The 26,240-nt window shown below is 42.8% G+C and overlaps 1 protein-coding gene across 2 annotated transcripts in view; it reads right to left on the bottom strand.

Moving 5' to 3' along the window:
- The window catches only part of GPR155 (G protein-coupled receptor 155), a 36,182-nt gene that overhangs the window by 3,764 nt on the left and 6,178 nt on the right, over positions 1-26,240 (bottom strand). For both annotated transcript variants that reach the window (XM_081870379.1, XM_081870378.1), the window contains exons 2-15: positions 25,577-26,084; positions 18,476-18,875; positions 17,278-17,443; positions 15,106-15,261; positions 12,207-12,290; positions 10,875-10,995; positions 9,652-9,736; positions 9,468-9,558; positions 7,546-7,759; positions 7,123-7,230; positions 4,685-4,818; positions 3,469-3,564; positions 2,798-2,862; positions 1,776-1,910 (exon numbers count right to left, since the gene is read on the bottom strand). In XM_081870379.1, coding sequence (XP_081726505.1) covers positions 1,776-1,910; positions 2,798-2,862; positions 3,469-3,564; positions 4,685-4,818; positions 7,123-7,230; positions 7,546-7,759; positions 9,468-9,558; positions 9,652-9,736; positions 10,875-10,995; positions 12,207-12,290; positions 15,106-15,261; positions 17,278-17,443; positions 18,476-18,875; positions 25,577-26,048 — 2,327 coding nt within the window. In that variant the 5' untranslated portion in view covers positions 26,049-26,084. The remainder of the gene's footprint in view (positions 1-1,775; positions 1,911-2,797; positions 2,863-3,468; positions 3,565-4,684; positions 4,819-7,122; positions 7,231-7,545; positions 7,760-9,467; positions 9,559-9,651; positions 9,737-10,874; positions 10,996-12,206; positions 12,291-15,105; positions 15,262-17,277; positions 17,444-18,475; positions 18,876-25,576; positions 26,085-26,240) is intronic.

Raw genomic sequence — 26,240 nt, 5'->3', positions numbered from 1 at the left:
TGAAAACATCGTGACAAACACAACTCTCTCATTTGGGAAAGGGGGGGGGGGAGACCTTCTTTCAGGCCAAGGGCTGCAGCACCCTGGTGAAAAGCTGCTGTGGGGGCTGCATTCTCAGAGTGGACAAGGCCAGACCCACATATAATCATACACCCCTAACACCACACACACACACACACACACACACACACACACACACACACACACAGAGAGAGAGCTATTGCCCCATGGACACAAGATCCCATTTTCTCCAAGACCCTTCCTCAGTCCTGACTGTGCAGGTGAATGAGCATCTAAACAATGCACAGTTGGGACTGCAAGCCCTGCCTTACAGCTATTCAGAGCGTCAAACTTAATAATGAACTTTGCATCCCAAAGATTGCATGCAATTGCAAGGTGTGTGGACAGCATTTTGAATATCTCTTAAGGAATGTAAGTACCTTTCTGCTGAGATACACCCACCCGGGCTTTCTGCTTTGGTCTCCTTGCAGCTGATTTTGCAGAGTTAGAAGCCACAATTACACGCTCTGGGACACACAAGTAAGTCCCCTTTTGCTAATCAGCTGCTCCTTCAATGAACAGATCCCCACCCGATTTAGGACTTCAGGTACATAATAAATTTTATCTCTAAAGTGATTAAAAAATACACCACCAAGTCTTCCAAAAGTAGCATCAGTAAGAACTCCATCTGATGGGAGTTTTAAGCCCAAGATTTCTTGGTTTCATGCACTATTACGTGGAGGAAGACAGGTTAGAAAACAGTAGCTTCCTCCACCTCTACTTTTGAGCTCTTGCATTAAATGTTTGAGGTTCAAATGTTTAAAATAAGACTTTCTAATGGTTGCAGCTTATCTATTGATTGCACAAAATGGGAAGGGTTTGGATTGTTTGCAGTTGCCTGCTTGAAATCAAAAAGGCTGGAAAAGCTGACTAAACAGTTAAAAACACTGAATAGGCAGCAAATGGAAAACAACTTTGTAGAAATAGGACATGCCTTTTAAACATACATATCAGAAACCAATTTCATCCAACCTCTGCCAATGCATGCCAAACTGTAGTGGGATATATTTGGCTGAACTCTTTACGTTCTCATGAGGAGGGGAGGGGTTATATTTATTATATGGGGATTTTTTGTGTGTTATACTGGAAAATTAAATAAAAACATTTATTAAAATGTATTTTAAGGAGATGTACCGTGAATTGTTTTTGATCAGCATGCAAAATGACTGGCTATAATTTGAGCATGCTAGCATGATCTACTATATATTTTGGAAAGAAGTTTGTTCTCTAGGCATATAGAAGATCTTTTAAGGTATCATAAGCAAATTTTGTATGATGGTTCCTGAGATCAAGGAGCAGATTTTTGTCTTGAGTTTCAGGATACAACAGCATGCCATTTTGAATCAACACACCAAACTTTTCAAGACAGCACTCACTTTAATCACTAATTTCAAAACTGCACTGAATTTTTGGTTCCTTAGAATCCCTCAGCAATGCCAGTCACTTTCCACTAGTCTGACACTATGTTAACTCAGAAAAAGAATCTTGAAAATGATTTCCTGTCATTTTGGTTTAAGACCAAGCATACCTTAGTCCAGGAATTAGAAAACAAAACACAAGTCTAGAGGCTTTCACATGCATATTTAGTGTTATTCGGAAGTGTTTCCAGCACAAAACACTCAGAGATTAGGACACCAGAACTGATTGCAAAGTGTACCCATCATCCAAGAATAGAAATAGTTTGAATAAATCTTTACATTGATATACAGCCCCACCTTCTGTCTTGGACAATGCTCCTGACACACATCTCTTTGTGGTAGTTAACAAACTGTTGGCACGTCATCCGGATTTCCTCTGGTACAGTGGATTCCCTGCGCTCCGATGTCCTGTTTCCCCAGAGGAATTCAAACCTGGAGAGAGAAAAAGTCAATCTGAAACAAGCCCTTTGAAATATTACAACAAATAAAAAGAAATAGCAAATAGGAACGTCGTATTATAAATATCTATGTACATTATCTTTCTATTATGTATAGATGAGTTATCACATCAGGTCTTTGAAAATAATTAGTTTCAAGGGAGAAGCAGTATGAGATTTTTTTTCGGGTTTTTTTGCCTTAGAAAAACTGTGCATGGAATAGAAAACAGGATGAATAGGTGTGAATTTCTGCTCCTGAATTCAAGTACAGTCATACCTCGGAAAGCCAAACGTCTTGCGAGACAAACGTTTTGGCTCCTGAACGCCACGCGAAACTGGAAGTGAGTGTTCTGGACTGCGAATGTTATTTGGAACTTGGAACGACCGTCACAACTTCCGCGGCTTCCGATGGCTGCAGGAGCTTCCTGCAACCAATCTGAAGCGCCTTGGTTCCTGAACAGTTTGGAAGTCGAACGGACTTCTGGAAAAGATTCTGTTTTACTTCTGAGGTGTGATTGTACCCTTTGGGCTGATTTATACACACTTGTTCATCATTTGGTGACTATAGCTTGGATCCTAAGCTGTTCTGTTCGTGTAAGGAGGACAGCAATTTGTAAACTCCACTCCTGCCCACCATATTAATATCTCCTACCATCCTCAAGCCCCCCCTCAATCCCATATAGCAGATTCTCAAGAACAGAGGGCCACACAGAGAATGAGTTGAAGAGAAAGCCCCATTCCATGTATGTGAATGTTGTTTCGTGAATGGTACAAAAGTTAAGAGCTGCACAGAGGAGCAGGCAGATATAACATTAGTTGGGGGTTAAATCTGAAAGACAGTTGGCATTATTAACACATTCATATACTTATTGGGAAAATTACCTCCGTTTGAATGGAAGAATAATAAGATGTTTGTCTAAACCAAAAATTCCAAAAGAAATGAATCCCTGAAAAAGAATGGATTGTTATTATTTTTTAAAAAAGAAACATTGATAAGTAGACCATTAAAATCCAATGAATTTTAAGGTATCACAAGACACTTTGTGGCTTTTATTTTACTTCAGGTTATACACACACGTTCTCACACACAAGTGTGTATGTGGTAACAGCAGCAGGAATTAAAATAAGTGCTAGTACAAATACCTAAGTTACAAGTTAATGACTACTTTCAATAATGTGCACTAATTGAAATCTGCAGGCCTTGATGACAGTCACCTGATAATGCTGAAACATCCATCCATCCTCTGTCTTGGTGACAGATGCTAATGAAACATCTGTCTATTGGAAATGAGTATTTCCCCCCTCCCTTTTAAGACTGGTACAGCAGCCAGGAACCCAGTGCAACTTGTCAGAGCACATTGACAGAGCAAGTACTTTCAACATAATTTTCTTCAAGTTCATAATAAGCAAAGGAACAAAGAGGGGCCCCTTCCCCCCTTCCTGACAAACTCTTTTTATCCCAATCTTCTAATGCATGCTAACTGGGTTCAGTGAGATGTTGTCTCAGTCAAGTGAATGTAAGATCAGAGATGTGATGTCAGAGTCAATATTACCTGACCAAAATTAAATACAGCGCAAAAGAATTGTAGTTCCACATAGAGTCTTCCAGGTTCTTGGTTGAACAACCACCACAAACAGCTGGATAAATTCTGGGGGAAGACAAGAAGAACAAATATTTTTAAAGCTTCACGTTTTTTGAATGTGAATTTTGTTATTTTTATTGCAATCCACTTTTTAGGGCTTGCAACGAGGTGGAATGCACTTCTGTTTAACAAAATGCTTTTCCAATGGAATAATATAGTAAAGCCATGGGTTGTATGTATTCAAAGTAGAACTAAGGGGGAACAGTCCATCAACACAATGATTTGTCTCTGCGCAAGAGAATGTTCTTCCTACCCATCCCAGTGCACCCTCTTAAATCTGTTCTGGGGTTCCTACTACCTTATGGAGCAGATTTGGATATGGTGGGGCACACCGGGGAAGCCCCAATGTCCAAACACAACTCATTTGGACTTACAAAACTGTTTGGTCGAGTACCACGCCCCAAGAATTTAATGAAATGTTCATTTCACTAAATACACAGCTGATGGAACCACCAGCCCATCTCTTTATCATCACTCCAATGCTGTCTGCTGTTATACCAACACTTGAAAGCATGATAGGAAAGCACGACTACAGGTGTGGTAGCCTATTTCAGAGGTAGACAACAGGGTATCCTTCAGAGGTTGTTAAGACTCAACTCCCATTGGACCCAGTCAGCAAGATTAGGGACAATGTAGCCCAGAACATGTGAAAGACGCCATGCCAGCTACTCTTTGTGCAATACCTCTTCATTACACCTCAACAGATGGTGTATCACTATTTAATGCAGGTCACTTCAAGATATCATTCCGTGCAAGGGATTTATGCAATGTTCTTATATTAACACAACTAAGGAGGAGTAGATAGGAAACTGACAATATCACATCAGACCACTGGTCCACCTACTGTGAACCAACGCTGTGCATTGCTGAGGACCTCTAGAATTTCGATGCAAATGCAAGCAACCTACTTGACATGAATGTTGTGAAGATAAGATTGGGGGTGGCGGAGAATGATGCAGTGAGCTCTTCAGAGGAAAGAAGGGATGTAAATGCAGCAAATCAAAAATGCTGCATAAATTATAATGGCATTGAAACTTTCCCCTCCCTGCACTGACTTCCCTAAACATTGGTGTGAATCAATGAACTAAAACAGTTATCAGAAGAGGTGGGAAAAAAAGCAATTTACAGCAAAGAGGCCCACAATGAGAAGCAAGCACAGCAGCACATGTCTAGCCAGCTGCTTGTCTCCAGTTTGCAGAAGCTGCTCTTCCTGGACCAAGGCACAGCTCTGAGAACTGCATGGACTTAAGCACCGATTCGCTGAAAAACATTAAAGTGCAACATATGTTAAGTTTTTCATTTTGCCCAATTGATATGTAAATACCATTGATTACTATCATATTGATTACTATCATATTGTTAAAGCAAAAGCATTCCCCCCCCTAGAAAACACTAATCAGAAAAACAAACTGCATGTCCTTTATTTTCCATTGCATTCAAACACGCCCCGCCCCCTGCTTGTGAAAGACTATATTAGCTGCTTGCGTCAAGGAGTGAAAGCCTTGAGTTTTGACCCAGGCCAACAGCTACCCTATTTCTGTGACCTTACAAAGCAACAGGGGCAGTTACCACTTGAATGGCTTAAAACAGCACAGCACTAAAGCGATTCTCTGGAACAGGCTTTTAATCCAGCATTAAATTTCCTGGTCAGGTGTGGGGAGGGGAGAAATAAGAAAGGAAATACTGGCACTAACGTACCAACCCACAATGCTTTCTACATGGTGTAGCCTTATTAAGCTGAATATCAGCATGCTGGCATTTTATTTCTTCGGCCCCACGTCAAATTCCATAGGTGAAACATAACGTAATAGAATTTAGGGCGGGATTCAATGAAGTGTGCAGTAGGACTTCCCCACAATCTGCTCTGGAGGGTTGGGTGAAACCCCAGAAAAGATTTATAGGGTATGCGGGGATAGGAAGCGGGAAGGTTTCACTGCACAAGCGACAAGGCTTTTTTTCAGCAGGAACTCTGTTCCAACACCATTACTGTTATAAGAGAACAAGGAAGGCGTTCACAGCGAGTTCCAGCACCTCTTTTTTAGAAAAATAGCACTGACACTGGCAAGTGGACCTTGTTTCTCATATACATCAACAGCTAAGCACTACAATGAATTCCACTTCTAAAGTTGAATTCGGCGTATTTATAGAAAGCGTCAAAAGTTCTTGACCGCAAAAATCGTTCCTGCCACCAGATGGCAGCAAGAGGTCAACAAATTCCTATACAGGGAGCTTGCTGCAACTGAACACTGGATTCCTTTCTGCTGCCAATCTTAGCAGCGATAGTTCCTGCTAACTTAGATGAGTAGTTCAAGAGGCCTGGGCTCCTTTCCTCTTCCTTACTTGTTAACCAATGACACACACTCTAGTCTCTCTAGTCAAGTCGTTCGCTCTGCCAAAGAATATGCTGCCCTTCTTGACAAACAGGTGAAATTATTTTCTTCCTGCTACTGCTTCCTTTGTTGTGTGATCCTCTATAGACCCACAAAGAACGTAGGGAGTTGCTGTCCCCAAACATTATGGTTTTCTATCCATCCCATATAAAGCCTCTTAGAATTTTCTCTGAAGATTGTGGGAGATGGTGCAGCGGTAAAAAAAAAGGTAAAAAGGTAAAGGACCCCTGGACGGTTAAGTCCAGTCAAAGGCAACTATGGGGTTGCAGCGCTGATCACGCTTTCAGGCCGAGGGAGCTGGTGTTTGTCCAGAGACAGCTTTCCGGGTCATGTGGCCAGCAGGACTAAACTGCTTCTGGTGCAACGGGACACCGTGATGGAAATCAGAGGGCACAGAAATGCCATTTACCTTCCCGCCACAGCAGTACCTATTTATCTACTTGCACTGGCATGCTTTCAAACTGCTAAGTTGGCAGGAGCTGGGACAGAGCAACGGGAGCTCACCCCGTTGTGGTGATTCGAACCGCCGACCTTCTGATCGGCAAGCCCTAGGCTCAGTGGTTTAGACCACAGCGCCACCTGTGTCCCTACATGCAGAAAGTGCAAAGGGGCTAGCGGGATGATGCCTTGCTTTTCCAGCTGTCTCAAAAGCAAGCTACGGTCATCGTCCCCCGCCATTCTAACCCTCACCCAAATTATAACAGGAGGCAGTGAATGACTTCCTACACCCCTACTGTCAAAAGTTACTTTTGGGCTTATCCATTTTTTCACTCACTGGAAATTAAGCTTGCTATAAGTTTGGCCAGAGTTATCAAATAATTTTCCGAGACCCGTGTGGCAGTACATGAATACGAAGTCCACACATGATGCTCTGAAGAAAAAACACACACCCTGACCAAACTCAACCATAAGAGCTCCCTTTATGTATTAACTGTGCAGCTGGAAGTCCACACATAGATAAGGGCAACGGCCACTGGCCCTCTCTGCCCTTCCTGTGCACAGACCCCCTTCACGGGACTGATATGTGAAAAGGTTTGTAACTTGAAATGTGGGTGGTGTACTCTGGCCGTGCACATGCAGGCCTCTTAATGAACACATGTGCAATTTCACATGCTTCCGTTTTAAAACTTGTAAATGGGCTTGAACATCAAAGGATACTACAGTTGTGCTTCACCTGTCTCAATTGATGTCGTGCAGTTATCGCGGGCGCTGCTACTACTGGATCCTGGCTCTCCTTCAGAACAGCATAACCGTCTATTCGGCTTTTGGCACTCACAGCACCCTAGAGGAAAAATGGCAGATTACAAAGGTGTCTACTTTTCTAGAGGGCATTGTGACACAGCAAGACAAGATTATGCTCTTTTAAATGGGCCTGCAATGGGTTTGCAATTCTACTGCAGTACATTATTTGAGGCGGGCATTCAGACATCACTGCCAAGGTGAGCAGGGGATCGCAAGTGGCAATGTCTACAAGTTTAGCTGTGGAATATGCATGCTGGGTTGAAACAAAATGGAAAACAATTGCCTGACAGAGGCCTTAGTATGCCCTACTGCCATCAAAGGTAACCAGGCTTCTTCTATTAAGGATTTATCATACCTCTTTCCATTGAAGGGTCCACTAACGAACGAGAAGAACTGTCTAGAGATCTACTGCGCTCGTTAAATTCCCTTTCTGTTTCCTCTGTTTGACTGTGTTGGGAATCTTGGGTCAACACCTCATAGCTGGCTTCCATTCCAGATCTGTTCATACACATGAGTGATACACCCGATATCAATATGCTGATGGATACGATAACTGCTGTGATAATCATCTGCAAAAATGGAGGGGAGGGAAAGAGAGGCAGGAATTCAGTAAGTCCCTTGTCATTTGAAAGAACCTATGCAACCTATGTGAAATTCAGCATCACTGTGTCTCTAGAATACTGAATAAAACAAATGCTATTTGCTTATTCGAGGCTTTTAAAGTCAAAGGCTGGGAACAGATGTTTGTATTACAGTACAAGTCGCTTTTTGAGGGGGAGAAAGGAACCAAAAATACAATAGTAATGTTCCATTTGCCACACACCTACCTCAGCTTTATTTAGAACTTCCTGCTGAAACCTGTGCCTCCTCTGGTTCATACTGTACACCAGATGTCAAGTTTAATGTCGGCTTTGCAACTTCTCAAGCAAAATAATCTAATCCTCAGTACTTTGCCAACATCCCCTTTCTCTACCCAGCACCACACATATAATTCTGTCAAGCATATAGAAATCTCGGCTGCTAAAGCACTCCTCAACTATTGCTTTTAAGGGATGCGGTCAATTCTACACCTTGTTTCTTGGAAGTTGTGTTTCTTTCCCCCCTGTAAAAGTGCATCCAAGATTACAGTGGTACCTCAGGTTAATAATAATAATAATAATAATAATAATAATAATAATAATAATAATAATTTAATATTTGTACCCCGCCCATCTGGCTGGGTTTCCCCAGCCAATCTGGGCGGCTTCCATAGAAACCCAAAATACACTAAAATATCACAGATTAAAAACTTCCCTGAACAGGGCTGCCTTAAGATGTCTTCTGAATGTCAGGTAGTTGTTTATCGCTTTGACATCTGGTGGGAGGGCGTTCCACAGGGCAGGCGCCACTACCGAGAAGGCTCTCTGCCTGGTTCCCTGTAGCTTTGCTTCTCGCAATGAGGGAACCGCCAGAAGGCCCTCGGCGCTGGACCTCAGCGTCCGGGCAGAACGATGGGGGTGGAGACGCTCCTTCAGGTATACTGGGCCGAGGCCGTAAGAACTTAATTCATTCTGGAGGTCTGTTCTTAACCTGAAACTGTTCTTAACCTGAAGCACCACTTTAGCTAATGGGGCCTCCTGCTGCCACTGCGCCACCACTGCACGATTTCTGTTCTTACCCTGAAGCAAAGTTCTTAACCCGAGGTAATATTTCTGGGTTAGCGGAGTCTGTAATCTGAAGTGTATGTAACCTGAAGCATCTGTAACCCGAGGTACCAGACGGAAAGTGCATAGTAGGGGTGGGAAAGCCTAAGGATGAGGGGCTGAACGAGGCCCTCCAGGTCAGGCTTCCTCAACCTCGGCCCTCCAGATGTTTTGAGACTACAATTCCCATCAACCCTGACCACTGGTCCTGCTAGCTAGGGATCATGGGAGTTGTAGGCCAAAAAAACATGTGGAGGGCCGAGGTTGAGGAAGCCTGCTCCAGGTCTTCTAAGCAGTCACTGTGATTCTCCTCAGGCCATACATCACTGCCCTCGTTTCAATACTGCTTGAAACTCTATATGTTTGCCTAGGTGGAGGGGTGTGCCATCTGGCTGGAACATAGCTTACTGTACAAAAAGGTAAGAACTACATCAGTTACAGCACCAACTTTTGCCTTATGGCCCTCTGTAACGTTGCCCACAAGTAAATAAGGTGCTTGGGCTGAAAGGATATCCCTCCCCTGGAAGGCAGAATTCACGAACACTGACTATGGAAGGTCAACTATTAAAAGACAGGAGCGGAAGAACCTCTATACCTGATCTTTTCCATAAAAGAACGCAGAATCAATGATGTTATCCGAGCGTTCACCAGCGATTAACAGGATTCCCACAAGAACAGCTGGGATGCTGCAGTAAACAAAAAACCCAAGATGAACCACACAGGTCATTAGCTTCTGGCTTCCTACGTATTTTCTCAGTAAAGAGCCTCTGCCAACATACCCCCAGCCAGCTATAATGATAAATCCGACAGGGATCTTTATGGCTTCTCTTCTTTTCAAAAGCAGCAGAGAGAAAGATAAGAAACCTGATAACGAGAAAGTTTGAAACTTGGTTTATTTCTTTTTAAGGAAGCAGCGTTGTCCCCCCCCCCCCGACCCACTAAAGTGGGATGCCTCATCCCCTTATAACCACTGAAGGTATTAAGAAATAAGGATACACTGTAGGAAACAGGAACATAGGAAGATGCCGCACACAAAGTAGACCACCCCGACAGCTCTATTAAGAGCATGAGACTCTTAACCTCAGGGCCAGGGCTTCGAGCCCCACAATGGGCAAAAAAAAAATCCCGCATTGCAGGGGGTTGGACTAGATGACCCTCGCGGTCCCTTCCAACTCTACAATTCTAAGATTCGATGAAAGGCAGACCAAACTAGCAGCAACTCTCTTCAGACAGGAGTCTTCTCATCTCTATCTAGAGATGCAGGGGACTAAGTCCCAGGATGCAAAGCATGTGCTCTTTTACTGATCTAGCACAGACTTCTAACATATGCAACAATCCAGCTGGCAGGCATATGCAGGATAATCCAAACTAGGAAGGAAGCTGTTGTTAGCGTAGCGACTAACAGAAACGAGATGCAATCCAGATCAATTCCCAGTTCAGCCACAGACTCAACTAGGTGGTTTGAGGCAAGCCACTTTCCTCCTCAACGTCCAATCTGCAACATATAAGTTAATACTGGCCCTTCCTTACTGGGATGTTGTGAATATTACGATGATTCTAATGTGTGTGATGTAATTTGCACACTGAAAGTGTTATATGAATGCAAAGCATTCTGGGCACCCCAGTGACAATCTGGACACACTAGGAAAAAACAGACTGACTCGGCTTGGGAGGAAGAAAACATACAGACCACTATCGCAAAGGCGCTATTAATTAAGAGGGGAAATACCATATTTTTTGCTCTATAAGACTCACTTTTTACCTCCTAAAAAGTAAGGGGAAATGTGTGTGCATCTTATGGAGCGAATGCAGGCTACACAGCTATCCCAGAAGCCAGAACAGCAAGAGGGATATTGTTTTTCTTGTTTTCCTCCTCCAAAAACTAGGTGCGTCTTATGGTCTGGTGTGTCTTATAGAGCAAAAAATACGGTAACTTGCAAGATCACCGTAATGCACGTGGAGTTGCATTATGGATACCCCGTATTACTGCTTTTTAGCTTACCTGTCCACAAAAAAGCACTGTAAAGCGCACTGTACAGGAAGATGAAGACAAGGATTTGCAGAGTGATGCTTCTCTCTTTAATAGTGAAATTCCACATTACCATTCCAACACAGGCTACAAACTGAAAGGTAAAAATCAGATTTATTTTTAATTCACTTTACGGGTTTGCCATGCAATGGAAGACATCTCAGAAATTAAAATTCACGTAATTAATGAACTGACTGATTAACAGGCTAATTGTAGCTTTCCCTTTGCCCTGTTACTTTGGGGTGGGAAGGGGAAGAGGTGGAGCAGTTTTTCTGTTTCCCTTCCATGACCTATAATAGAGATAGTATCAGAAAAGAGCTTTATTTTATTTTAGATTATACAATGCTTGTGCCAGAGTAGACATAATCTCGGAAGAGGCATGCTTTCCCCCTGTTGTCAGAATGGGTAATGCCTCTAAGACAGGGTGGGGTATCCCACTGTTGAGTATCCCAGCAGGCCAATCTTGCCCTGCAAGGCCATTTCCCCCATATGACATTCATTTGCCCATCAGCTGACACTACTTGCAATGGATGGCAGGACAGGGTTTCGTCCTGCATTGGCTACACGCACCGTTTCTAGCAGACAAGCACAGAAATTTGGACATTCAGCTTGCAATATTGTGAAAGAACCAAGTTTGCATATACAGTGGCACCTTGGTTTATGAAATTAATCCGTTCTGGAAGTCCGTTCTTAAACCAAAGCCTTCTTCAATGAAGGTGTGCTTTCCCATAGCTGCAGGGGACTCAATTTACAAATGGAACACACTCAACAGGAAGTGAAACATGTCCTGCTTCCAAAGCAAAATTCACAAACCAAAACAGCTACTTCTGGGTTTGCAGCGTTCTTAATCCAAGTTGTTCATAAACTAAGCTGTTCTCAAATCAAGGTAATGCAATGCTTGGGGCAAGGGGAATTTCCCAACCCCGCCTTTTCATTGCAGGTGCCTCTGAAAGATTTCCCCAAGTTTCTCTCCCCAGAGTCTCATATTCTACCCAACTCTCAGGGAAAACTTTTGTTGGGGTACACAGAAAGCTGCAGTGGAGAATTCCCCTTGCAGAAGCAACTGAATGTATCGATGTATCTCTCATTGTTCATATTCTTCCATCATGAACACAAAGCAACATACATGGGATTTCCAGGTTATCTCCTGGTTACATTAGCCAGGCCTACTTGGTTTCACTAGGATGGCTGTCTGTGGCACACGCCTTCAGAGCTTCAGCAGAAAACAAAACACTTCCTATTCATTATTACTTTCAAAACCATCCCTTTTACAAGAAATGTTCCATATGTCCACGTTATACTGACCTGAGCAATGAGTAGGTTAGTTGTAAGCATGTGAGGAAGCTGCTTGTATTTTTTACTTAGAAGAATAACACCAAGGGACCAGATCTGAAATACAGGTAAGAGAGTCAAATTCCAGTTTCTTTACAAAGAAGGGAGCACAACAAAGGCATGTATGTGTTTGGTCAAAACCTGTCCCTTGTGAGAGTCAGCATTCCGATTTTTACAAGCGAGTTAATTATCAAGCCCCTTTAAAATGTTCCGTTTGCTTAACAGGCAGAAACCACCACCGACTCCCGACATGCTTAGCAACCCTGTCTTGTCCACTGCACAAAAAACTTTGAATGCAGCTACAGCTAGCCCAATCAAGAGATCAAGTTTTTCCATTTTGGTTTCAAGCACAGAAGACTTCAGTCTGAAACATAAAATACCCTGAAAACAAGGATTCTGTAGATAGAGCTAGGTGGTGTGCAGTTTCAATGCAGCTCCCTCTGTTTTGCAGCCTTTACCAAAGGTGTCACGGGCTTTGAAGACACTCGAACTCAGGACACAAGGAAGAAATGCGCTAAGAGGAAGGCATGCTTGGGAAATCCACACTGCCCGGAAACCAATGTCCCCACTGTGGAAGGACGTGTGGATCCAGAATTGGCCTCCAATCACCTACGGACTCATTGCTGAAACCGCATTCATGGAAGACAATCTTACTCGGCTACGAGTGATCGCCAAGGAAGAAGTGTCAGCATCGCCCTTGAGCCAGTGCCACTAACTGGGCTCATCCACTTCAACCCCGACTGGGCTAGGTGAGCTGGGTAGCACTTCCAGAGACCTTTTGCACAGGAACGGGTCAAGGTGCTGTGGACTCACAGCTTAGAGTTGTGAGCCCCGGATTCACTTCCACAAGAAGACAGTCGTCGCACAGCAGAATATAGCAGAGTCTAGCAGAGCATAAACGACTCGGAGAGCAGCTCTGTAGAATATCTTCTTTATTCTATCTACAACTATACAAACTATATACACAGCTAAATGGGTCTTTGCATACAGAAATGCTGAACCGCACTGAGTGTCTGCAGCTGCTCCTAGCAGCAACCTTATCTATACACACGATCTCTAACACTCAGTCTCTCGTTCTCCGACACACTGACTGACTGACTCTTTGATGTGGTGCTGGAGTAGAATAAGTAGAGAGCAGAACACCGCCCCCCTCCTCTCTGGAGAATCAGCAGAGACACCAGGAGATTCTTGGATATGGGAGGGGTGAAATCTCCTCAAGAAGACCCCCTTCCCTCACATGAAAATATACATGAAAATATTCATGTACAGTTTTGACCCACAGGGTATAAACACGTGGGCTGTATTCAACATAGCACCAAGGAGATTCCTCTCCTGAGCAAGGAGAAATTCTTGCACTGGCAGAACTCTCTCTCCCCACTGCATGATGTTCTGTAGAGTTCTCCTGACCCTCCTGAGCAAGACTTGGGGAGGGCACAGAAGGAAGTCTAGCAGGAATCCTTGGCATTGGATTCTGCTGGCACAAGTAAGTTGGACAGAGGCCATTCCCCCCCCCCAATATAGACATATATATGAAAATGTAATTTGTGAAACAGTCCTCAGTTTGGAACAGCGCTTGGTGTCTTATTCATAAGACTGAAACATCCATAGATATATACTGGTACCTCGGGTTACATACACTTCAGGTTACAGACTCCGCTAACCCAGAAATAGTGCTTCAGGTTAAGAACTTTGCTTCAGGATGAGAACAGAAATTGTGCTCCAGCGGCGCAGCAGCAGCAGGAGGCCCCATGAGCTAAAGTGGTGCTTCAAGTTAAGAACAGTTTCAGGTTAAGAACGGACCTCCGGAATGAATTAAGTACTTAACCCGAGGTACCACTGTATGTGTAAATAGGGCTACCTGTAAAAAAACCCCATCTGACAGAGTAGGGGGGGGGGAGGGAAATCTATTAATATGTCTGGTACAGTGGTACCTCGGGTTAAGAACTTAATTCGTTCTGGAGGTCTGTTCTTAACCTGAAGCACCACTTCAGCTAATGGGGCCTCCCGCTGCTGCCGTGCCACGCGATTTCTGTTCTCATCCTGAAGCAAAGTTCTTAATCTGAGGTACTATTTCTGTGTTAGCGGAGTCTGTAACCTGAAGTGTCTGTAACCTGAAGCATATGTAACCCAAGGTACCACTGTATTCTGAACCTTTCAGGACAACCGCTTTTGCCCTGTACTGTCTTATATAATTCCAAGACTGTTTGCCATTATCACATGCTTGTTAACGTTACAGGTAACCTTTTAACAAGAAGGGTTAGAATTTCACATAGCCCAGGTTGTCAGCTTCTATTAACCTGCAAGTCTTCCAGCAACTGGCTATGGTAGAAACTGAAAACCCAACACCGTGCATGTTTACTTGGAATTAAACACGCTGTGTTCAATGGCAATTGCTTCCAAGTAAGCATGCTCAGAGGGACGTGGGTGGCGCTGTGGGTTAAACCACAGAGCCTAGGACTTGCTGATCAGAAGGTCGGTGGTTCGAATCCCTGCAATGGGGTGAGCTCCTGTTGCTCGGTCCCTGCTCCTGCCAACCTAGCAGTTCGAAAGCACGTCCAAGTGCAAGTAGATAAATAGGTACCGCTCCGGTGGGAAGGTAAATGGCATTTCCGTGCGCTGCTCTAGTTCGCCAGAAGCGGCTTAGTCATGCTGGCCACATGACCCGGAAGCTGTACGCTGGCTCCCTCGGCCAATAAAGCGAGATGAGCGCCGCAACCCCAGAGTTGGCCACGACTGGACCTAATGGTCAGGGGTCCCTTTATCTTAAGCATGCTCAGGTTTACACTGTCAGGCTTACATGTTTGAACATGCAGGTTTACATGCTTCATTCCTTGCCCCCCCCCCAATGCAGTTTCAAAAATTTAAAACTCACCAAAGAGACAAGACTGACGATACTAATATCAAAGCTAACGTTTTGGATTGCAGATGCCAGTCTAGTGGGATCCATAGATGGGATGGTCAACAGCCAGGCAGAAACATACATGATGGGGGCAGAGACAAAAGTGCTGATCACCATACCAGAAGTTATCTGCAATCAGAAATTAAGGTGACAACAAGAACATATGACTTCAACTGCAGATCAGGAGAGGAATATAAATGGGTGAAAACACAACTTTAATGATGTGTGAGCTTTGTGGATCAACATCATCTGATGCGATTTATAAATGGAAAGTAAAAGCCCGCAACACCATTTTAATAATTAATAATCAAAATCTTAATATCAAATTTGTATTCCACCCTTCAATCTAAAGGTTTCCAAGGGAAATATGCAATATTAAAATACACAGCTTAGTACAAGAACCATAAAACAAACAATATACAGTGGAACCTCGGTTTTCCAGCGTCTCGGAAGCTGAACACCCAGAAGTAATTGCTTTCATTTTTGAACGTGCCTCGGAAGTCAAACGGCTTCTGAGGCGCGTTTTTCATTTTTTCCCATTGACTTTGCAGCCAGCCCACTGATCCTCGGTTTTCAAATGTTTCGGAAGTTGAACAGTCTTCCAGAACAGATTACGTTCAGAAACAGAGGTTCCACTGTACAAAACATCAAGAATGGAGAAATTTAGACAATCTATAGCATAACCCTCTTGCTTCAACCAAATCCAATGCAATCCATAATGTATAATCCACAAATGGGTTAAAGATGCATGTATGAAAAGGTTGAAGACCACTGGAGTGATATTTTATTATTTGTTTCATAAATTTTATATACTGTTTACTCTTGATTCTAAAAACAACAACCAACACCCCTTATTGTAAAAAAAACAAAAAATCCAACACCTTTACCTTTGCAAAAAGGCAAAACAGTAAAATCGAGAAAAATTCACAACTGTGCTTTAAAATGTACAAGAGTTAAAATACTAAAACAGACTAAAATTATCTCAACTTGTTAAGCATCTGTGCAAGATTTTCTAAACAAGGATGTTTTTAGCAGGTGCTGAGAATAGTCCAATGAAGGCGCCTGGCTTGGTATCAATGGGAAGTTCCAAAGGGCAAGTGCTGCCACAATGAACGGTGGAGTTCTTACAAATGTGGAATGGGTATTACGAGGCACCTGTATTAGTGCAAATTCCACTGATTGAAGTGGTCGAGTGGGCACATGTGGGGAAAGGAAATCTCACAGATAAACTGGTCCAAAGTTGCTAAGGGCTTTATATGCCAATAGTAATACCTTGAACTTATTTTTAAGGCGTTTCAAGCTGTTTATATTGATAATTTCAATATTTCATGTAGATGTTTTACTACAATCAAGTGGTATTTAAAGTTTGTTAAATAAATAATAATAAAACAACCAGTTAAGTGACCCTTGAACGTCTGCAAAAAGCATGAGGTAGAAATAACCAGTAATGTTTCATTACTATGAACAAAAAAGATTACTGTGTATGTAAGCCAAAATCTGACACATAACTAAATGTTCTTAGGCACACTTAAATCAATAGGCACAAGTGTATATTGCATTATTATTAACTGTGGCCCTTAATCTCTGAGCAGGGTTAAGAAGCCAGGAATGCTTGTATAAGAAAAAACTGTTGGGAGTAACTGGACACGAGAAGGTGTTAATTTTCTTCGTGAGCATAAACCACCCCATGAATGAGCTAATTGCGGGTGCGGTGTCAGCCAAGCCAGTTGCCATGGTAACAGCCCAGTGCCCTGACTCTGTCTGTGATGAATGCATGTCTGCTCAGCGCTGTGTCTCTGTAAGTCAGTTAGCTGGTTGTCACTTGTCCAATGTTACATCTTGAACTTCTGAACAACTGAGATACTTTGTACTTGTGTGTATCTGTAAATATCTGTATCGGCAAAAGCCTAGAGGCTGTATCTATAGCTATATCTATATCCCTATCTATATCTACATCCAGAACTGTTTTACTAAGCCTTATCTTCTGCAACAGTAACCTATCTAAACCTTTCTCAGCTTCTGTGTGATGACTGGTACTGGGAGCAACCACTACTGTGTGGATATCTCACCTGAGATTCCCAACAAAATCAATTTTTAGGTCTGCCCTAAGTTTACATTTGTTCACTAATTGTTCAGGAGACATACAATTTCAACCTCCATGTTGAACTGAGTTGCAAATATAGCTACACCAGGAGCTGATGGAAAGACACCATACAGAAATGCATAGTTTGATAAACTGGTGTGGTTGACCACGCTGTCGCTCTTGTCAAACAGTTCCACCATTTCCCTGCATAGAAGCGGCATCAACAGCCTACGACAAAGAAGGGGAAAAGGAAACACAAATTACCCAGCGCCAATCTTAATATTTTCCAGTCTCAAAATGCAGCCGTAAGGAATACTGGAATGAAACAGCAGGAAAGGACAAAGGCAATCTTTTGAACACACTACTTGCTACAATTCAATGCAAAGCTACACTCTTAACACCCATTAAGTGTCATGCTGGAAGACATATAGGAATTCTGCTTTAAATTTTGCCTGTGTGTTTTAAGTAGTCATGCTTGTGAAAATATTAGTTAATCAGATGATTCATCAGCTGCAGCTGCAGCTTAAGATGTAGATGTTGAGTCACCTACAGAGTGATCTCCTTAATTACAGTTTACAGACGCTTGATGAATTCAATCATTTTGCCACTTCCTCCTTTTCTTTTACAACCTTCACTAGCACCTCCACTGGGGGACCTTACACAACCATGTTGGAAGAAGTGCTGGAAGAAGGTTGGCCAAGAAGTCACTCTCCCCACCCTTCCGTCTGCAAGATCCCTCTCTACTGGATCAAAAGCTCTCTGTGGATGGAAGGAATCTTTTCATTAGCAGAAGGCAAAGTATAGATACAACCCCATGGGTACAAGAATTCCCCCCCAAACAGCCTAATATGTACCGTATTTTTCGCTCTATAAGACGCACCAGACCACAAGATGCACCTAGTTTTTGGAGGAGGAAAACAAACAAACAAAAAATATTCTGAATCCCAGAAGCCAGAACAGCAAGAGGGATCGCTGCGCAGTGAAAGCAGCAATCCCTCTTGCTGTTCTGGCTTCTGGGATAGCTGCGCAGCCTGCATTCGCTCCATAAGATGCACACATATTTCCCCTTACTTCTTAGGAGGGAAAAAGTGAGTCTTATAGAGCGAAAAGTACAGTATTCCCAAAATGCTAACAGTTAACAGGAAAAATAAATGTTGGAGACCATTCCTGCACCAATTTCATACTGCTTCTATCCTATGAGAGAAGCTATGCACCCAATACCGAAACAAACACAAATGATTGAGAGGGAATCAAACTTACAGTTTAGCTGTGATGAGAAGAATCAGTGCAACAAATGTACCCTTCGTCAGCTTCTTTATTTGGCCCACCATTGTGAGGCCCAGATAAAAGAGTGCCGAGCCAGAAAATGAGCTGCCAAGTCCATCAAAGAAGTTTTCCAAATATTCGGGAATTTTTTGCTTAAGAATGAAGTTTGAGCCAATTCCTATGAAGACCATGAATACAATTGGGTTCTGCAGCACTCGAAGAAGCCCAAGTCCCACAATCTTGATTTTGCTGTGAGAGAGATTATTATTGTCTCGCGATTTCTGGATTTCACAGAAGATAAATCCTAAGGGATTTAGCATCATAAGAGATATTGGTGCAACCAGGTAAATGTACTGGAGATACTCTGGATATGTGGTTTGATATAAAGCTTCAACTACAAGAGAGAGAGATGGAAAAAGAATTATTGACAAGGATTTTAATGGAAATGTTTACACCCCCCACATCACTCTATTCTTAAATATATGCAGTTTTTGAAAGTCACATGGGCCCAGATCCAAAGATTTTCATCCACAATCTACTGTTCATGCAGGAGAGCTCTCTTAGGCAAGCAAGCAAGCAATCATTATATGTGCGTTATATGCATATATATATATATATATATATATATATATATATATGTGTGTGTGTGTGTGTGTGTGTGTGTGAGAGAGAGAGAGAGAGAGAGAGAGAGAGAGAGAGAGAGAGAGAATGAATATGAAGTGGGTGATTTTATCTTGCACAGCAACTTCAAAAAGTTATTTCGACTGCGCGATTAAAGAAATCAGTTGATTTAACTGCTTGACTAAAATTGACACAATTAACCGATTCAAATGTGCATTAGTAAAAATAGTTCTGAAACAAACAAAAAACACAGAGTTTGTTTTTAGGTGCAGGGAAAAAAGTGTTGACAACATTGAATGGCTTAAAATCTTTCCATACTAGATTGCTCTTCCAGTAAACTGATGCACTACCTTTGCTCAGATCCTGAAGATTGTATGCAACTAAGTCTAGTGTTAGAAATCCCACAGGCACCAGGCACTCCCACAGGCACTCAGGTCTGAGTCCAGCAGTCTACACTACCCTGGCTTCCTAGAGTACTTCTGCTTATGGGGCAGCTATATGAATTAAGTAGGGGAATAAATATGGGGAAAGCAAAATGTCACTTAAGAGAAGGATATGAAATATTTGCCTTGAAGCTTGGATTTGTTTTATTCTAGATTGTTTTAATGTGTTGTAAACCACTTTGAGATTCTTTTTCTTTATAATAATAACCACTTTCACTGGGGGGGATGGTGCCTAGACATTCCTTTATGGCGAACGTAACCCTAGTTTAAGGGGGCCATTTGGAAATTAGCTTATATATCCAAGTTTCCAACATTGACTAAGTCCTACTCAGAGCAGACCAACCGAAATTAATGAAGCTAGGTTAGCCATGCACAGTGAACTTCGTCTATTCTGACTAGGACTAGAATCAAAGAGTTGGAAGGGACCACGAAGGTCATCCAGTCCAACCTCCTGCAATGCAGGAATATTTTGCCCAACGTGGGGCTTGAAAACATGACCCTAAGTTTAGAGAGTCTACTAGCTTTGGGTACCGCCCCCTGAACTTTGCAAAACAATCCAGCACTCACATTAACTTGCTCCCATTAGGTCTGCCCTCATTCCATTGTTGAAACCACATTCACATTGTGCTACACTCAGGATAATAATAATAACAATAATAATTTATTATTTATACCCTGCCCATTTGGCTGGGTTTCCCCAGCCACTCTGGGCGGCTCCCAACAGAATATTAAAAACATGATAAAACATCAAACATTAAAAGCTTCCCTAAACAGGGCTGCCTTCAGATGTCTTCTAAAAGTCAAATAGTTGTTTATTTCCTTGACATCTGATGGGAGGGCATTCCACAGGGCGGGTGCCACTACCGAGAAGGCCCTCTGCCTGGTTTCCTGTAACCTCACTTCTCGCAATGAGGGAACCGCCGAAAGGCCCTCGGAGCTGGACCTCAGTGTCTGGGCTGAACGATGGGGGTGGAGACGCTCCTTCAGGTATACTGGGCCGAGGCCCTTTAGGGCTTTAAAGGTCAGCACCAGCATTTTCAATTGTGCTCAGAAAAGTACTGGGAGCCAATGCAAGTCTTTCAGGACCTGTGTTATATGGTCTTGGCGGCCACTACCAGTCACCTGTATGGCTGCCGCATTCTAGATTAGTTGTAGTTTCCGGGTCACCTTCAAAGGTAGCCCCGTATAGAGCGCATTGCAGTAGTTCAAGCGGGAATAAAGTACCAAGTGTTGGACTGTATCCCTCCCATTGCCATGAACAAATACTCACAATCTAATAGAATGCTTTCCGGTACAAAATGCAATACCCGCAGGGTCTCCTGCCTCCTGCATGTGTGAATGCCATCTTTCAGATTTAGGTCCATACAAATCTGGGACACATCAATGAGGCCCTGATCTTTAAACCAGACGTCTGAAACTACTACTAAGCTTTAAGGAAAGGGCCACTTGGCTTCTGTCAACCACATCTTCTTTATGCACCCATCTGTACATTCAAGAGTGCTACCAGACTGTAAAGAGATTGGCAACTGAAAAGTCCTAGAAATTTTGCTGCCTTACCTAACCGTTCACAACCCTGTTTAATCTACGGGCAGAGTTCAAGCGCTTGCTGCTGGCATATTAACCTGTGACTCTGTTGCGGGTCCTTATCTGCAGGGATTATGTGGTGGCAATAAAAGATCCCAGGCAGTTATTCTGGTGACATTAAGCGCTTGCAGGGAAGAGCTTTGCAGGACGCCTGTTAAAACGCTACAGGTGCTATTCCAAAGCTGGTGCAAGGTTAACTGCAAAACAACAGCGGAAGAAGTAATATAAAAGACAGTATGAAGCACACTCCGAGTCTGAGATGAAATGTGCACTAGGGAGCCCAGTTACACAGCATGGAGAATGGTGATAGGCTGTGCTATCAGCTGCTATTCAAACACACAAAGAAGTGGTAAAGCTTCACCTTGAACCAGTTGAGAGTAAGGGAAGCCTTGGGCTAAATAAATATAGCACTGCATGCAGCCTGGCCCTTTTAAGGTGCCACCTTAGAAGCATAGGAGACAAGGAGAAAAGGGCATCTATGGTAACAGAACATGCTAGCAAGCCACATTATGGCATGAAGATGACAAGCGTCGGCCCAGAAATCCTCGCTGCTTTCGCACTAAGGTCCTTCAGGAATACATGAGGCTGAAAGCATTGACAGAAAGCAAAATGCACACACACACACCGGCTAAAACCTAAACAACATTTTTTTACAGTGTCACTGAACTGCAACCAAACACTCAATGTAACTCACAAAATATTTAAAGGAAACAATGCAAACATATTAAAACTGTTCTTGTGGTGAGGGAGGTGTCAAAAATTCCTGAAAGCAACAACAGATCCACAGCATGCCTCCCTAAGCAGGAAGTAATTTACACAAATGTGACACTACCACAGAGAAGGCTGTAACATAAACGCCAAGGCCACCCCCTCGAGCTGCCACTGTTTTATATGAGAGAGGACATTTCTATAGGAGAGTCCTATAGAGAAATAAAGATTGTGCCTGAAAACTACCCAGCAATCTATGAAGCTTTTCTAGCTATCACAACAGCTTGCCATCTACATTTTACACTCCTGTATAGAGAAAAGAAGGTGTATGCAAATTAAAACCATTTGCATGCATGTGCTTAATTAGTTGCAAGGTGGTATTTTGAGTGCAAAAGTCAAGTTGCCACCTAATTTAGATTTGGGGTGAATGCCCTGATACAGTCAAATGCAAAAAGGAAGGAAAGAGAAGCAGCAATGGCAAAGCAGAGACTTGGTGTCTTTGTGAGAGCCAGCGTGGTGTAGTGGTTAAGAGCGGTGGACTCGTAATCTGGGGAACTGGGTTCGCGTCCCCACTCCTCCACATGCAGCTGCTGGGTGACCTTGGGCCAGTCACACTTCTCTGAAGTCTCTCAGCCTCACTCACCTCACAGAGTGTTTGTTGTGGGGGAGGAAGGGAAAAGGAGATTGTTAGCTGCTTTGAGACTCCTTAGGGTAGTGATAAAGCGGGATAACAAATCCAAATCCAAACTCTTATCCCTCTTTGCAAACACAGGGGAAAAAATCCCAGGTGCTCCCCTATTTGGTAGAAGAAATCCAGAAAAGGAAGCCACAGGGATTCAAACCGCACTTCTGTTCATAGCAACAGGTTTCATATCTTACAAGTCGTCTGCATATTCTCAAACTTGACGCAAACAACTTCACTGGGAATTGTTGGAGAAGAGGTCAGGCCCTATATGCAAAAAAACAAAAAACCTCACCTGTCTTGAAAAAACTCCCAGCTGTATTGGATTTTGAAAATACTCAAAACTCCATTTCCCCTCAGAAAGTCACATCTTCCATTTTGTTTACAATTTCTCCACTCAGCATAAGTAGAATTACTCATGGTATGTGGTGCTTAAAGGACACCTAACTAATGTTTAACTATCTCCTGTTAAGTCCCTTTTAATGATGGGAGTCAAAAACCACCAGGATTTGCAGAGCCAATGTTTTCTGCCGCAGTGCGCCATTCAAGGACTCTCAGTTTACCTCTCCCAGCTGAGAAGCATGATCTCTTAAAACAGATTAGCTGTTATATGCTCTTAAATCAGGGTGGGGCAGAGAGAGAACATGAGAACTGGTCCTAAAACATTTTGCCCCCTGCATGGACCACTTGAAAATTGCAGAGGGGTATTAGCAGAGCACAGAAGGAGCTGCTTTTCTTCTTCAACACTGCCTTTGTCAAAACCAGCACCATGTTATGAGAGTCACAGAGGGGGCTCGTTCTCAACTGCCAGAGAAAATAAGTACAGAGCCACACAGATTCTTGAGTGTTCCATCAGTGCTCCAGAGATCAGCCGAGTGGAGCATGTGGACCACTGCTTGATGGTCTCTGTCTCAGACCATCCCAGGGTGCAAGCCTGGGCAGTGAGTAAGGCGGTCTTGGGCTGGCTAGATGACAAGGCCTTGCTAATGTGGTCCAAAGGAAAGCAGAGCAATGTGTTTGGCACCAGTGTGGCTTTAGGAGTTGCCAGAAGGAGCCAACCAACTGCCTTAGGAGCTCCATTTTGAATTTGTGCAGGGTTTCCTCTGTAGTCTTTTCTTGTCCTAAAGATATTCCACAAGGCAGTGGAATACCAGCCATCTAAATCAAGACAGTCTTAGAAAGATTGGCCAATGTTCTCTCTCCCCATCACTAGCAGGTGCAGGAACAAATTAGGCATACTGACTTCATACTGATTTCTAAAATTCCCTATCATTCTGTCTCATTGATTACCACTCTGCTGAAGTGATTTAATCACATTCACTTAAACTTAAGCACTAATGGCAACTAATCCAACTAGCTGAAGGGGAAAACAAACAAACAAACAAACAAAAATCCAAAAACAAAAGAATGAATTGGAATTAACTTCAAGCTTCTTTGATCAAAACAGTCAAGGCTCCACACATCCTGGGTCAATCCACTTTGCAAGCCTTGTTTTGGTTCTGCTTTCTTAAAGCAGAACACAGCTGGTAGGATCTGGGCACAAGCAGAAACATTAACCTGCTTACTAAGCCGAAAGCCTCTCAAACTACAGTTTTATATGCAGGCATGCTGCCGAAATTGCATCAAAGTCAACAGGGATCGATCAATTTAACTGTGTCAAGGCCATTCACAAAAAGCAGTCATCATCTGAACTGGCCCCAAGACAGCCTCTTTCTGCTGGATCAACTGAATATTGCCAACAATGGTAAAAGCCCAATCCTGAGTTATCCCCTAACAAGGGTTTTCAGTGAGGCATAATGACTTCTCCAACAGTATACAGCACCATAGGCGCATGCATGAGTTGTATCCAAAGGTGCGCAAGAATTTTTGCTGATGGAAATATTTGCTTTACTTGTTCTAGAATATTGCACAACAAAAATGAAACTACATCCCAATATATTAATCCACTTGTACAGCAAGTTGTACTGGCTGGGCAACTTCCTGCCCAACCAAAAGCATGAGAACAGTTATAGGACCTTCCTATTATATCACCGGATAAGCCTTTGTGTACATGTTTGCAGAACAGTGCCAATGGCCACTTTTCCAACCCTTGCTTGTGGTTTTCCTTTTCTTTTTGGGGGGGGCATCCAACCAATTCTTTGTGACAGTGAGCCAAACATTCTCAATCTTTGTATGTGAAGACCTTAGATGCAAACAAGCATCACAGCTAGTTAAAGTAACTGCTGGGTAAAAAATTATTGCCTGAACTACATTACTAAAGGGTGATCTAAAAGAAAGAACTCTTCCCATTTTAGCCATATTAACATAGATTTGGATGGAACACTGCTTGTGGAAGAGGAGAGATGGCTGTTTCAGCTTCCCTTCTTTCTGCAGACCACTCTGCCACCTAAAAACATGCAGTTTGAGGGTCGTCTGGAATGGCGTGGGAGGCTGCGGGGGGGGGGGGGAATCACCAAAAACGACTTCTCTTTCTATTAGCTGAAGCTTCCAGAGAATGCAAACTCTTTCCATGAATGGAGGGGGTTCTCCTAGTAATTATCACTGGGAATGTTTAGTCTGTCAACCTACTGGTGGACATTATTGCCATTCACCCCAGAAAATCAACACAAGAACTGGAAAAATAAGAAGTATTCAACTGGATCAAATTTTGGTGGTAAAGAAATGAAAAAGTTCTAGTGCTGCCAAGAGCACCTTACACTGAAAACATGCCTTCTCACTGAACAATTCTGGGTGAAACTGACAGACAACAACAACTACTTGGGTAGTACATGGCTTTGCTTAGTAGAGTGGCTGGGGTAACTCAGCCAGATGGGCGGGGTATAAATAAAATAATAACAATAACAATAATAATAATTTCATCAGTTCTGCTTCATGCAACTCACAGTGCAACAGAATGTGCTCTTTCTCAAATTCAAAAGCACAAATTAGCAGCTGTAACAACAGTGCATGCACTGTGTACATCATCAATGCAAACAAGTCAATATGCATTCCTAAGGCACAAAGTGTTATGAAACAATCTCATTACAAACAAAAAAAATACGTAAATTTGTTTCTTACCTATAGGATAGCCCAGTGCAAAGTCATTGCTCTGAGTAGCAAAAATAGGAAACAGTCCAGCTCTGCTAAACCGCCTCTCAGGAGTAGCTATCAACAGTGTTAAAATGCAGACCAAGAAGAACACTGATGCTTTGGCAACAAGGATGCTGTATAAGAAGGACCAATTGACGTTGGAAAAATTCAGTACAACCATGTTTTTGAACAATAAAGCTGGGAGTGCAAAGCAGGAGACAAAGTTTCCGAGCCCTTTGGCCTGAGTTGATGTGATTATGTTAACTCTTCCAGCTATATATCCACAAAGGATTATGCCAAAGCATTGTAACAAGGCTGGGAAAAGCTTACTTATTGACATAGAAGGAGAATTGCTGGTGAAGTTCAGCTGGTACCCAAATCTGCCTGAAAGCAGATTGGACATATTGGCTGAAGAAGAGAGATTCTTTGTGCTGACATACGTGTAAATATCCATATTCATTCAGCGCTTCTGAAAACGTAGCATGTGGATTCTGATCTGTAAAACAAGGAAGGCAGCGCTCGTTATTGTATTGCAGTGAGATTGAGAAAGCCCTTCACATTGCAGTAAAATGGAACGAAAACAGGAACCCTAAAAGGGAACTGGAAATAGGAGACAAGGCCAATAGGGAGCTGAAATAAATATTATTCCGTT

Source organism: Podarcis erhardii (genome assembly GCF_964252035.2).
Source record: "Podarcis erhardii genome assembly, chromosome: 1".
Taxonomy (NCBI): domain Eukaryota; kingdom Metazoa; phylum Chordata; class Lepidosauria; order Squamata; family Lacertidae; genus Podarcis; species Podarcis erhardii.
The sequence above is the reverse complement of the archived record's forward strand: the minus strand, read 5'-3'. Positions and strand labels throughout refer to the sequence as shown.